At 38.7% G+C, this 12,031-nt stretch overlaps 2 protein-coding genes across 2 annotated transcripts; both read right to left on the bottom strand.

Moving 5' to 3' along the window:
- Positions 1-578: 578 nt before the first annotated feature.
- On the bottom strand, positions 579-4,156 carry c1qtnf2 (C1q and TNF related 2). The gene is made up of 3 exons (XM_088431963.1): positions 3,975-4,156; positions 3,595-3,852; positions 579-2,527 (listed from the first exon to the last, which is right to left on the bottom strand). Coding segments are annotated over exons 1-3 (885 nt in total). The 5' UTR covers positions 3,976-4,156; the 3' UTR covers positions 579-1,901.
- A 238-nt stretch (positions 4,157-4,394) lies between these two features.
- slu7 (SLU7 homolog, splicing factor) lies at positions 4,395-11,999 on the bottom strand. Its single transcript, XM_088431962.1, has 15 exons — positions 11,877-11,999; positions 11,572-11,734; positions 11,250-11,403; positions 11,099-11,179; positions 10,862-11,026; positions 9,785-9,850; positions 9,553-9,684; positions 9,373-9,470; positions 8,759-8,826; positions 8,534-8,673; positions 7,810-7,971; positions 7,630-7,731; positions 7,476-7,553; positions 6,256-6,384; positions 4,395-6,183 (listed from the first exon to the last, which is right to left on the bottom strand). The coding sequence occupies exons 2-15, from the start codon at positions 11,724-11,726 to the stop codon at positions 6,004-6,006; spliced, it is 1,710 nt and encodes a 569-aa protein (XP_088288088.1). The 5' UTR covers positions 11,727-11,734; positions 11,877-11,999; the 3' UTR covers positions 4,395-6,003.
- Between the last annotated feature and the right edge of the window lie 32 nt (positions 12,000-12,031).

Here is a 12,031-nt window from a genome sequence, read left to right as displayed (position 1 = left end):
GAGGCTCTTGCGCTTGGCTAGGGTCCTTCCTGCGGGATGGGAAATGTAGTCCTCTTCAATGTTAAAGAACTACAAAGAACCCTTTTTCCCATCGTTTTCCTTGCTGACCTCGACAAAGACTGTTAGTCTCACCAATATCACAATACTCAATTCCATTTGACAATATATGAAATGTATTAAACATAAAATAAACGGATGTGTCACAATAAAATGGATATTCATTGTTCAAATTTGAGTTCAGCGTTTGTTCGTTTTCAGCGCCGTCCTGTTTCAGAAATCGTCCACTCAAACCAGGAATGTCGCAATAATACCTATACCATTTATCTTTGTGGAACGCAGTAAAAACAAATTCGATAAGGTAAACAATGCTTGAAAAATATGACAAGCCGTTAAGTATTTTTAGTGTGTGTGTGTGTGTGTGCGCGCGCGCGCGTGTGTGTGTGTGTGTGTGTGTGTGTGTGTGTGTGTGTGTGTGTGTGTGTGTGTGTGTGTGAAAAATGTAGGATTGCAGTTAAATTTGTGGCATTCAAATTGTATTTAAACTTTGTGCCTGAAATATTCGATACTACATGAAAAAAAGTTATTTTGCTTGACAATATCCAATAGTTTGTCATTAGAATAAAAAATGTAAAAGTTTAAATAATTTTAAATAAGAAAGTATGATATCTGTAACAGTCAACTAATAATTTTTATTTAAAAAAAAAAAAAGAGAGAAAATCACCGATATCAACATTTTAATTTTCCCCTCGGTGTATGGAAGGTCATGAGAGTGACAAGGAGTGGCCATGGCTACCATGTAGCTCCGCCCTTGGTATGTTATATTCGCTTTGTTAGTTTTCAATTTTTTATTAGGATAATGTGTTTATCGAGAAAGAATTAAGTAAGCCAACCTTTTTTAAATCAATGTAAGGCGGTTGACGTTTTGATATTATACCGCCCTCTGCTGTCGACTTTTTTTTTTGCTGGGGAGGAAGATGATAAACCTTTGACATTCGTCCACGCCTGATACAAATGCTAATGGCTAGTGTGTTAACAATAAATTAACTTTTTTTGGAAGATCAAATTTGATTGAAATTTTTTTTTACAAAGTATTGTTTGCCCCATAATAAGAAGAATATTCAGACAAATATTGAGTTTGTGGAGTAAAAATCGAGATTAATTCACTTTTATTTGATCAATTTCAGGAGGTTTAGATTTTGACATTATACCGCCATCTGCTGTCGACTGCTGTTTTTTTTTTTTGTGAAAGTGGATACGAAACCTTTTGGTCCGCACCTGATGCTTATGGATACAGGAAATTAGCTATTTTTTTTTAGGTAAAATTAGCTTAATTATATTTCCTTGAAAAATATTACGTACGCGCCGATGATTTGAGAAAGTATTCTAATTTATATTGAATTTGTGGCGCAATAATTAACATGAATCTGCCTTTTTTTTAACCATTTCAGGTGGTTTATATCTTGACATTACACCGCTCTCTGCTGTCAATTGTTTTTTGTAAACGTGGATTCAAAACTTTATGAAGCTAACTAGCTCTCATGGCTAGCTTGTTACATTAAATTAGCTTTTTTGAAGGCCTGCTTATATTTGTTTACAATACTGTATATTCTGATTCTGTAATTTAAATATTTTTTATTCATTTTTTATATATAATTTTGCATTTTACATCATGTTATTGCAGTTTTTTGTTTGTGCATAAGTTTGTTTTGCACTTTGTTGGCAACCAACTTTTTAACAGCTTATTTTTTAGGTTGGGATCTTTTATCTGCGGTTGGTCTTTCGTAAAAAGGTGTGTGAGGTGTTTGTTTGCAATGACATGATGCTTAATTATATATTTTTGTGTACTTTGGGGCCACTGTAGATAAACAAAAGACAACAAAAAAAGTCTGCAAATTGAAATATCAGGAGTCCCCGAGTAAATGAGTTTTTGTATCAGGCGGATCAGCATAGATAAGGAAGCCCGTGAAAGTGCTGTCAGTCCAGAATGGATCAAAGAAGAGTCCGTTCTGCTCAGAATAAAAGATCTGCAACCAGACCTGGTCCAGGTGCTGCAAATGGAGGACGGTGGAACCCGAAGCCACGTCGTGGTTGCCCGTATTTGCGTCAAAAGTTTTAATCTTGTACTGTCCGTTGTGCACCAGCCCGATGGCGAGGTGCTTGTTGGCCACGGTGATGTCATAGGTGAAGTAATAAATTCCGGGGATGGCGCAGACAAATTTCCCGCTGGTGGCGTTGTAGTGGTCTCCATCATTGAGCAAGATACGGCTGAAGCGGATGGGGGTGCGTTCTTTGGGGTAACTCTTTGACACAGCCACCGAGAAAGCCGAGCGGGCGGCGCTGGCGCAATCGCAGCCTCCCGCTTCTCCTCTCTGACCAGAATCCCCTTCGTCTCCTTTGGGGCCCCTTTGCCCGGCCGGCCCTGGTGACCCCCGTTGGCCCTTTAGCCCCCGAGGCCCTGCTTTGCCGATGAGGCCCGCACGGCCTTTTAAACCTGGTTTACCTGGATTTCCGGGCCTGCCAAGATCACCTGAGTGAAGAGCAACAAAAGTTTTTATTTCATTATTTTTTTTAAACCTGTGTGCAGTATTTGGACCATATTTGGAACATGTTCTTCCATGTCATTCTGGCTGTATTCTAGCTAAGAGATGGCACACTCCTGGTACTGTCACCACCAAAATTTCAGCTCCTTAGTGCCTTCTTTCATTGATTTTCCTTTGATGGGAAATGCCTTTGGCGAGGGAATGCCAGGGGCGACGCCCAGGGAAAATGATTTGTTTTTGCCATGTGAAGTGTAATTGTGAGAAAATAAGGATTGCCATCTTTTTTTTTTCCAGACACTTTGATGCACTTGTTTTTTTTTTCTTCTTAAGGGGTGTCAAACTCATCTTAGCTTGTGGGCCTTATGGACAAAAGTTTATTCCTAAGTGGGCTGAACCAAGAAAGTCATGGTATATGTTTACATATCTTTAAAACAACAACTTCAAATTTATTTGTATTTTTGTATTACTTTCCAAAATAGTAAAAGCACAACATCACTATTAATCATAAAACATTAACATTACTAATTATCATAATACATCTCAAGTTAGTTTTTCATTTATAAAAAAAATTCAGATCGTTTTTACACGTTACAATCATCATCCCGCAGGCCGGACTGAACCCATTTGTGGGCCAGAACCGGCCCGCGACCCCATGTTTGACACACCCAGCTTTGACTGCATTTTAACCTGTATAAATAACAGTTGTTAAACGTTTTTAATTGCTTTTTTCTTGTGTTAATGTTAAAAAGAACAGTTTTAGGTATACTTAAACAATTGTTATAGCTATTTTATTTATGGTCGGCGTGGCAAGTTCTTTCCCCTTCCTAGGGGGACTTTGCAAAACATAATTGAGAGAGACTGCTTTAAAGCAGTCCCCCCCTTCACTGGCCCAAATCCTTTTCAGTCGCCATTACTGCATGACGTGGACATTATTCTATTCACCAAAAATGTGCTACCAGAGAGAATTCTAAGAAACAAAACAAAACATACATTTCTGGATTGAAGCGTGAAACAAATGCTCAGGAGGAAACACATTTCCAAAGCTATCAAGTACCTCCATCTCCTTTTTGTCCCTTCTCTCCGTCCCGCCCATCTGGACCATCTTTGCCAGGGGCCCCCATCGGCCCCACTGACCCGGGTGATCCGGGGGCTCCCGGATTCCCCGCGGGCCCCATGGGGCCTGGCAAACTGCAAACCAGGTTGGAGGAGTGGATAGTGATGTTGCGCCCTTTCTTGGGAGACGAATAGATGGATTGGCAGAGGACGGCTGACAGCAGACATGTGGTCACACACGCATGCAACACGGCGGCCACTGAGCAGAGAAAAAATGAGGGATTGTCATTTCCGAAGAAATATTCAGTGCAGCTAACACATGCAAGCAAAACAAAATGAAGCGACATTCCAGCCTTTCTCTCCAGGAGACAACAAACTCACTAATTCAAAATGACGACAGGCTCTCCCAAATCGATCACTTTCCGTCTTCTGCATCAGGTAGCAATCTCTCCATGATTTTTTTTTTTTTTCAATAAGTCAAGAATGTATTCTTTCGGAGAAGCGCTGCAAGCAAATGCGACTCGCAGTACATTACATCCGCCCAGCAACCCAGTTCCCCCTAAAAAAAAACAACAAAATGCTTTCGCCATGATGTCATTGAATTCAAGTAGGAGCAGCAGTTTTTGCACAGCTCAAGTAATGATAAGGATTAATAAACTAGGAGAGCATGGAAGTAAGTACAAACAAACTATATGTATATGAAAATTAAATATCAATACTATTTAATATAAAAGCATATGTGTATGTTCGGATTCCACTGTATTCCTATTGAAGTGACACCACAAATAATGCACATCAGCCTAAATGCAAACGTAGATCACTTTTATCTGAAAATAAAAATTTCAACAAGTTAAAAAAAAGAAAGAAAAAAACTACAAACATTTGCACAATAGGGGTGTTAAACCAATACAGGTACTAGTAGGAGTAAGCAACTGTTAAGAAGACGCCAATACCAAGTCGTGTTTTTTTAAACTGAAACTTAGTGCATTTTGTTAAAATTATTTGGCATTGTTTTTGTGGGAATGTAAAGTGTACTAAGTAGTAACGTGTACTAAGTAGTGCACTTTACATTCCCACAAAAACAATGCCAAATAATAAATTTAAAAAAATGCACGTTTCAGTTGAAAAAAAACACGAGTTGGTCATTACCACTTTTTTGAAACTGAAAACCCCCACAAAACACATGAGAAATATTTATACATCTCAAATGCAGCATGTTTCCAGAATAAAAACAAAAAAACATTCTAATAGATGCGCCTTACTTTTTTTTTAAACGATACCAGTATGCGTGTGCAACTCGAGATGTGGTTGATACCGAGTACAGATACTGATTTATTTCTTTTACTTTTATGAAATAATAAATAAAAGTAACTTATACACCACGAAGCAATTTTATTTGAAAAAACATTGCATGAAACTCTACATACTTTTACTTGAGTGTAATCACTGTGAGGGCAATTTTTGTATGAGGCCAAGATAGGGAAAGGCAGCACCAATACCAACCTATTTTCAAGGTATCGCGTTCTTGTAAAAGATGCACAAACTGGCCACTGGTACTCGAATCAAGCTCCACTTGTGTCCTTTGACACAACTTCAAAGCATCATGTGTGTCGGGAAGACAGAAATGAATGATCTGTAACTGTGTTTAGGGATACCCGATACCATTTTTTTGTAGAGCGATACCTGTATGAGTATTCAACTCTTAAAGTAACCAATACTACTACTACTTTCGATACATAAAATTTAAAGGATGAAACCCAAAGACAACAAATTTTAAAGAAAGACTTATATGCTCCCGAGTGAGCCTATTCATTGGTCCACTTTAATGGACGTTTGTCTTTGTTTTATATCTTTTGGCTCATTGGAGCTCCCGGTATCCTCAGTAGAGGACATCCTGGCCTTTCCAATGATGTCTCTCATGTGTTTCGGTGGGATGCAATGCAATTTTCAGTCTTGCCAAGACAAAATAGACACAGCAGTGGACACAAACGAAAAGGAAGGGTCTCAGGAAAAACTACTTACAGAAAGAGAAACGCCCCCCGAGTTCAGGTATTCAATTCCAGGTACTACTTTTACACTTCTTTCAAATGTTTTCAATTGTTTGGCTAAAGGGGTTCTAAAAATGGCTCGTATTAAATGAAGTATGTATTAAAGTAATACATTATCTTAGGTAATCAAGTACTCTAATAATAATCACTTTGTGTATTTAAGTAATAAACATTATTATTTAAGTAATTACTTTTTAAAACATTTAAGTACTAACGTACTCAAAAAAATAATTTTTAATTAAAAAATATTTTCCCTTTACGTCTTTGGGATTGAAGGTCTCAAAAAACAAAAACCAAACAAAAAAAAACCCTAAATATGGGATTGAATGCGTTTGCGGGGTCAACGGGGACGAGGGGCGGGGTCACTGTCCGAGAAAGGAAGCCATGGGATCGTCCGGCCGAGATTGTTTCATGCGGAAGGCTTCGATCTCCTCCTCGGTGGGGGCTTTGACTTCCTGCAGGCTGGAATAGGGCCTCTTCCTCTCGTCCAGCTGCATCAATGCGTCCACGTGCTTCACGCGCTTGTCTTCCGCTTCCAGGGCCTTCCGGCAAAAACAAAAACCCGGCTCAGGAAAGCGGAAGGGGCAGGCGGAAGGGTGAGCGGCAAACTTTACCTTCTTCAGCTTCTCTTTCTTTTTCTCCTCATCATCGGAATCGCTGTCGTCGCTGGGGACGTGCTGGGGCTTCTTGTTCTTGCGATTCTTCTTTTTCTTTTTCTTGGCTTTCATCTTTTCTTGGTGCATCTGATGGGTGCAAACACAATGACAGAAAGAGGAAGATAGAACGCTGGATAGTTGAGAATTCTGAGTGTAGTCAAACAGACCGTAGTCAGACACGATGAATTTGCAGCTTAGATATTTTTTTTTATTTATTAACTTTTTCAGTTGAGTGCTTTCGCAAAAGGCTATGAGCATATAAAATTTTTTCAACTATAAGCAGCAACTTTTTTCTCATGATTTGAGCCCTGCAGCCCCTCTGCAGGTATTTTGTTTTATGTGCTAGCCACCAGGAGACAATCCACCAGTACAGCAAATGTGTGTATCTCTTCAAGGTGACAATTAATAGGACAACTATGAAACACAACTGAAAAAATGTGGCTTTATCCATGCATTTTTTTCCCTGTACAAACATCATAATTATTGATCAATAATAGATCATTTAATATTATTTTTATTATTTTTCCATTATTTGTTGATGTATTTTCGTATTTTTTCCTTGTATATAAATCATAATCATTAATCAATATTAGATCATTTTATATTACTGTTGCTATTATTATTTATCCATTATTAATTCATGTTTTTATTTATTTATTTTTTCTTGTATATAAATCAATCATTCATCAAATCAACCAACTGTTTTTTCTTATCAAAGGTAAAAAGTCAGAATTCTGAGAATAGAAGAACTCTGACATTTAAATAAGAATCATGAGACATCTGTATTTAAAAAGTCTAAGTGGAAAAAAATGATTTTTTATAATGATGATAATAATAATAAAGATTGCTAATTTATGATAATAATAAAGTCAGAATTGTGAATTCAGTCTGAGGTCCGAGATTAACGTTATTTTTTAGAGGTGAATGTCAAAATTCTAACTATAAACTAAATTCTCATTCAAAAGTCAGAATTGTAAAAATTAAAAACACAATTGTGACTTTAAGCGAGAATTCTGAGAAATGTGAATTCCCAGAATAGAAATCTGACTTTAAAAAAAATTGAGAATTCCCACAAAAAGGGAAAAAAAAAAAAATCAGTCAAAACTCTGAGAGAAAAGAACAAAACAAAAACACGTCTTTGGGAATGAATGAGTTAACCAAGTCTGAGTATTTCTGACCTCTAATAGAGTCTTGGGCTGCTCCTCCTCTTGTAGGACATTCACACCCTCTTCGAACGGAACACACTCAGAGTTGCTCTTCAAAACACAAAGATTAAAGACATACAAGGTCAAAGTTCACCATAAAAATCCGTAAACGTCCCTCAGCACTCACAATTCCGATGCCGGCTTCTCCCGTGCAGTAACTCTGTTTGACCATGGAGTGGCAGCACTTGTATCCCCAGAAGCCATCCTTCCAGTAGGAGCCCCAAATACACTGAGGAAGGCCACATTTTTGCTCAGTCAAGTCCCAACGTGATCACAATTCGTCAAAAATGGGTTGAGTTCTCCTTACGGTGTGATTGTTGATGAGTACGTCTTCTTCGTACTTGGATCGAGCCACGGCTTTCTCCAGGCCTTTGAGGACGGCGCCGTGGCGAGAGTACTCCACGTAGTCTTCGGTCTGGGCCAAGAGCAGCTCCCGTGGGGGTGCGTCCAGGTGCTCCTGGCCTCCGTACTAACAAACACAAAAACACTGTGTGCTTTGAACTTCATTTTTAGATATCGTTTTCAGTTTAAAGTTCACTTTCATAGATCACTTTGAAACCGTATTTTGGAAGTGTTTTCATTCAAAGAGAAAAGATGACTATGGATTTCAAATGTCCAGGATGCTAGCAGATCATATCGGGGTCAAGAAATTGTTAGATGGTTGTATTTTTTTTTTCTTCTGGATAATTACTTACTGTACAAAGATCGGGATCCTGGGCTTACTCCATCCCCGGACTTCTTAGTCCGCCAGGCAGATGAGACAAAACAGCCCAGGATCCTGTTTTTTCTCCACGTGCAAATAAGACTGACTAATTTGGTATTGCATGTGTGAGTTTTTACCGGTGATCTTTTCAGAGAAAAAGAACACACATTTTGGGCGTACATAAGTCCTAATTAGTTTGTGCTTGGTCCCTGTTAACACGGTGATGGAATGCACAATTTCTAACAACTGCCAGCCCACTTCCGAACTTTTTATGGTTGACATCTACAGTCGTCAATGGCAGTAAAGGAGATCGAGGCGAACGGCGTACCTTCTCCAGGATGCTCTCCCTCTGTTGCTCTTTGAAGTCTTCCTTCTTGACCTTAAAGGAGCGGTGAAGCAGCTCCAGCTTGGTGGGGTCAGCCTGCAGATGCACCTCCGAGCCCCTTTCGTACGCTTCCCAAGCGAACACTGGCGGGACGGAGGACGCCATAATCACTATCCATCCAGGCTAATGTTTTTCATGGAAATGCTGTTTGCGTTCTTCATGACTTACTTTGTGTTTGAGCCATAGTGATGGTGTCGCCGCTATAACGGGCAAAGTTGTCCCCGGCATATCCAACTCTGGAAGCAAAAGGAATGTCAATGAAAAAAATTGTGCCACACAACACCAACGCATTTTCAATATTGCAAAATCCCTGTTGACAGGGAAACAAAGGACAATAAAAGAGTAAAAATTACGCACAAATAGGACAATTTTACATTATACAACCAAAATACCCAAAATAAAGTGTGAAAAAATAATAAAGTACATTAATTAGTCAAAAAAAAGTCATTGGTTTATGACTTTCTGTGCTCCTAAGTTAAAAAAAAAATACTATTTACTACTGTATTTACTATATCATTATAAAAATATGTATTGATTACCTTAAAAAAAAGAAGGTAGTTGTTCATTAATGAATAATTAATCGGTCAGCAGAATTACTTGGCCGATATTAGCTCTTTAACTTGACTCTTTTTGGAAGGTTTTGGAGGATATGAATTAAATGAAGCACTTCCTTTAAAATACTTCAGTATTTGTTTAAATTGTTTAGGGTTCAATTTGTTGTCAAAGTTTTTAATCCAATATTTAAAGTTTCAAATATTAAAGTCTTATTTCCAGTAACTTACTCGTCGGGGTTCATGCCAGTGCTGGCGTACGGGTTCTCTCTCATTGCTCGTGTCTTTGGATCGTAGTAGGCGGAGTTTGGATCCAAGTTCCTCAAGTACTGCAGGAAAGAAAATTTGTCTTAATTAAGGAATGCACACAAGACGACAGTGACAGAAGCACTTTTCTCTGGCGCCTCTCACCTTAGCTGTGTCTTCCCTAATACGCAAATTCCTGACAGTGATTCGTCTCTTGGAGTCAAAGTTCTGACCGGGCATGTCGATATCATCCGCGTATTTATCTTCGTCCTCATCCTCGCTGTCATGTTCTCGCTCCTGTTGAGAAAATATGCCACATCTCAAATGTTATTTTTTGTGGTTGGAACTTTCAACATATTTTAAAAAGTTCATTATGAAGGGCATCCAGAACACTTGCCGATTGATCCAATTTCCCTGACGCCAACTCGTCCTGAAGTTTGTGAGCTTTCAGTGTCCTTTTGGCCTGGAAAAGAAACAATTAGGGCCATTATCAAATATTCATTCAAGTCCAGGGATATGAGTTTGAAGCAGATGGGATATGCAGCGCTCAACAGCACCCTAAGACAAGGGTTCCTTCATGTTCCAATTAATTTGCTCTTAAATTAAAAAGAAATTATACTGTTCTTTTCACAGTATTATAAAGAATTAAATTAGATTTGCTGATATCTGGAAAATTCTTTAAATTTCATGTATCAGGCGAGATTCTTTCACATAGCCCCAAATGAAGCTTCATGAGGCAATGACGCATTGCAACCAATTACTTTGCACATGGTTCAAAACAACATGGAGTGTCATTTGCTCTATGGCGCCGTCAATTGGTCCAGAATCCCAGGAAGGCAACAGTGTTGAGAATTCTGCTGCATTCAAAGGCTGACTATTTAAAAAAAATTAAATTGTTTATTTTTATTTTATTTATTTTTTTCCATTCTTTACTTATAACAATGTTTGATATTTGATAAAATAACATGAATGTGTTTTGTTACTACATATACAAAATGCAAGGATGATAAGGATGATGTGTTAGTCATTTTTTTATATATATTGTTATTTATTATATAAAAGAAAAGGCTCTCCAGTTTTTTCAACCTTATTAGAAGAAACCAAATAAAAATATTCCCAAAGAGGTTAATTCTATTTTTTTGTCACAGGTCCAATTGCAACAAGGGAATATACTCTAAAAACAAATGCAGTTGCAAAAACAGGTTTAACAACAGCCTGAAATCCACAAAATGAGTGGTGACAAACGATTGTTTTGCGGCAGTTACATATTTCCAATGACCACTTTCTGAAGCAGTAACATGGTCCAGCTAACCACCTAGGCCTCACACCTCATAATTTCCAGCTCTTACGCAAATTAAGTACACCTCGATACGGGGATCGTGGACACGCTGCTCCCATAATGCGACACAGACTCGACAGAAATCATGCCATCACTACTCACGCTTGATTTTTCCATAATAGTTCAGTGATTTACCAGATCGACTTTGGCATACTCCTCCACTATGCGCTGGTGTTCCTCAGGGTCATATCCATTCCAACGATCCCTCTTCCCATCGTAATCCAGTTTGAGTTGCACCTGAGAATGTTCATCTGGAGCAATGGCGGTGCCAGTGAATTTTGCTCCAACTTTTCTAGGTCGCTGAGAGAAGAAACAATGTATCATTTATAAAGGTCACAATGGAAAATTTTACCTCATGTTTAGTCGTATCACCTCCAAACAGTCCTTCTTCTTGTGCGTCATTGCGCCACAGTTTTCGCAGGCACCCTTGCGGAATTTAGTAGTGACTGTGTTCTGTTCAGAAAGTTGAGATGTGACTTATTAGACCTTTTAAAAATGTAAATAGCAGATAATTCCTTCTCACCTCTTGCACGCCTCTCTTATACCATTCGCCAATGGCAGAATAATTCTCCTGAATTTCCCTCTGTGGTCTCTGATGTTTAAGCGTGGGCCTTTTGGATGGGTCGATATACCAGGGTACGGAGGAGATGTACTGAGGGATATGTGGATTAATGTCCCTAGAAAAATAGTGAATCAAAAAACAAGTGGTGAGGACTTGGACCAAAAGATGGAGATTCTGTTGCATTGCTTACAGATATAAACTTCAGATGTTTGTGTATACGAATTGTTTTTCACAAGAAGTACAGAAAAGGCTTTAAACGCGCAAAAGTACGGATTTCGCTTACTTCCCCTCTTCGTCCACCTCAGCTGGAGCATTTCCCAGCTTTCTCTGTTCCTCGAGTTCCTTCTTCTTCCTCCAGTCCTCCCGGGTCATCTTCTTGGGTTCGTCCAGGTCCATGACGCCCTCCACGGCGGTGTTTCCATTACTTTGGTCGGTCATGACTTAACCTAAAACACAGCATACGCGTACGTTCCAAAAGGACTCCCACATTGCACATAAATACGTTTGTTCATTTTAGCTTGGTCGCAATTCAACAGCGTGGGCGGAACGTTTTATCCCTCATTAATGTTTGACAAACAAACTGCTTACCTTGGGCCAGTCTAAAAAAATAAATAATAAAGTCTAGTATATTCCTCTTGCGTAAAACGTAATATAAACAACACTAGTCGACAAGATTCGCAATTTTAAGTCAAGGAAGTTACGTCACTAAATTTCTTGCTCTGCGGTGTCCAAACTTGACGAAA

Source organism: Hippichthys cyanospilos, chromosome 13, assembly GCF_059441005.1.
Source record: "Hippichthys cyanospilos isolate Australia breed blue-spotted pipefish chromosome 13, RoL_Hcya_1.0, whole genome shotgun sequence".
Lineage (NCBI taxonomy): Eukaryota > Metazoa > Chordata > Actinopteri > Syngnathiformes > Syngnathidae > Hippichthys > Hippichthys cyanospilos.
The sequence above is the reverse complement of the archived record's forward strand: the minus strand, read 5'-3'. Positions and strand labels throughout refer to the sequence as shown.